Source organism: Sipha flava, unplaced genomic scaffold (assembly GCF_003268045.1).
Source record: "Sipha flava isolate LNK unplaced genomic scaffold, YSA_version1 496_pilon_pilon, whole genome shotgun sequence".
Lineage (NCBI taxonomy): Eukaryota > Metazoa > Arthropoda > Insecta > Hemiptera > Aphididae > Sipha > Sipha flava.
The window spans coordinates 9,865-11,818 of NW_020273344.1; the positions used below are offsets into that span (position 1 = coordinate 9,865).

The window sequence follows — 1,954 nt, forward strand, 5'->3', positions numbered from 1 at the left end:
ATTTTATATTTTAATATTTCAATATTTTTTATAAATTACATTTTTTTAAATACTTACGTGTTACTTATACTTTTGGCATCTATTATATTTAAATTATTTGATAATGGAATATTTGATTTGTTTTTTATCGTTCAAACCATGAATGTAGGAATTTTGAAGAATGAAAAAGGGTTACCGTAAAACCGGGTGAATAGAAACAGTGGGGTAAATAGAAACAAAAACAGGAAAATTATTATTTCTTCGTCCCTATAATCAAATATTTGTGTTATCAATATGCAACCTTCACTAAACCGAATATACACTAGTACGAAATTCGATAAGCTAGAAACGTTCCATTTATGTTTCCCTCCATGCACGTGAAATTGATAACAAACATGTACTATTTCTTATCAAAAAAAAAAACGTAAAATACAAACTCACTGTTTGTCATGAAATAATAACCTAACCGTTCACTTACACATTTTAATTGTTCGAGCTAGATGTCAGGAGTCGAAAATTGTAAGTATAATAATTTTAAATTCATTATTTTTTTTTTTATTACACATTTTATAAAATATCTCTTTTTGAGGGTGAATAGAAACAATCTAACAATAAAAACAATATTAAAAAAAAATATCCAAGAGCCAAAAAATATCAGATTCCCAATTAAATTACAGGTAGAACCAGGGAAAAGTGTTGAAACTGTGTCAGATACTGATAGTGACTCAGAACTAATAACAGAATTACCTCATGAAAGTTCATCAGATGCAGACGAACCTGAAATGTCAATAAGTAATGTTCTTCATACTACTTCAGAACCTCAGGTAGTGAAACATGGCATAACATTTAAAAATGTAATCCCTATATACAAAGAAAATGAAGTAAACGTTGATGACTGGGTATTAGTATCTTTCCAACTCGACAATCTGAAGCAATCATCTAGTAAAGATATGGTATACATGTATTATATTGGACAAATCATTAAACAATTAGATGGATCTACATTTGAAGGTACATTTTTAAGAAGCAAGACCACAAAACTGTTTAAAGGCTTTGTGTATGGGTTTCCAAATGTTAAAGATATTTGTGAGTTTGATAGATCCCAAATTATTGGAAAAATGCAAAAACCAATACCATATTGCAGAGGGCTTTTCAAGTTCAATTTTAACTGTAACTCCATATAGTCTTCTAATCATTTACTTTTAACAATTAATAGTTGAAAGTATTAACTAATTAATTATGTTTGTTGCCTACTGTTTAATATAAAAAAGTAAATCCAAAGACTGGAAATTAAAAGACTAAAATGTTAATTTAATTTTTATTTTTTCATATGATGTATTTATATACATTTTGTTACATTTACATTTACCCATGTTAATTATAAGAATTATGTTTATGTTTGTAACCTATTATTATAAGTGATAAGTAAATCCAAAGACTGGAAATTAAAAGACTAAAATGTTAATTTAATTTTAATTTTTATTTATTCATATTTATTCATGACTAATATTTTATGACAAGGTGTTATTTTTATTTTGTTTTTTTATATTTATTGATACAGTTGGTAAATGTTGTTGGATTTTAATAAAAAAAAAAAGTTTAATGGCAAAAGTTGTGTACAATTTTTTAAAAATATCAATAATCGTTTCTATTCAAAAACCTGTTGATATAATAAAAAAATATATAAAAAAGTCATAAATTGTTCGATATGAATCGTAGACAGTCGAGGGACCACTTGGTATGACCAAGAACGAAAAAATTAAATTTGTAATAAACGCCTTCTATCTACCGTATAGGCAACTCAACGTCTTGCCGCCTGTGAGTGTATAGAGTCGGCAACCCAATGTGCACGACGACGACTGCGACCAGGACGGATGACGATAACTTAACACTAGCACGGGAAAGGGGAAGTTGAGTTTAGTTATAAGGGGGGGAGTCTCTGTGGTCGGATCGGTATGGTGCAATGACCACAGAG

General features: G+C 28.5%; 1 protein-coding gene across 1 annotated transcript; it reads left to right on the forward strand.

Moving 5' to 3' along the window:
• The first annotated feature begins 489 nt into the window (after positions 1-489).
• Positions 490-1,409, forward strand: LOC112690233. Its single transcript, XM_025564201.1, has 2 exons — positions 490-498; positions 569-1,409. The coding sequence occupies exon 2, from the start codon at positions 762-764 to the stop codon at positions 1,161-1,163; it is 402 nt and encodes a 133-aa protein (XP_025419986.1). The 5' UTR covers positions 490-498; positions 569-761; the 3' UTR covers positions 1,164-1,409.
• The last annotated feature ends 545 nt before the right edge of the window (positions 1,410-1,954 follow it).

Bases quoted from the DNA above. Each gene is read 5' to 3' on its own strand.
- LOC112690233 (XM_025564201.1), top strand. From the start codon at position 762: ATGTCAATAAGTAATGTTCTTCATACTACTTCAGAACCTCAGGTAGTG.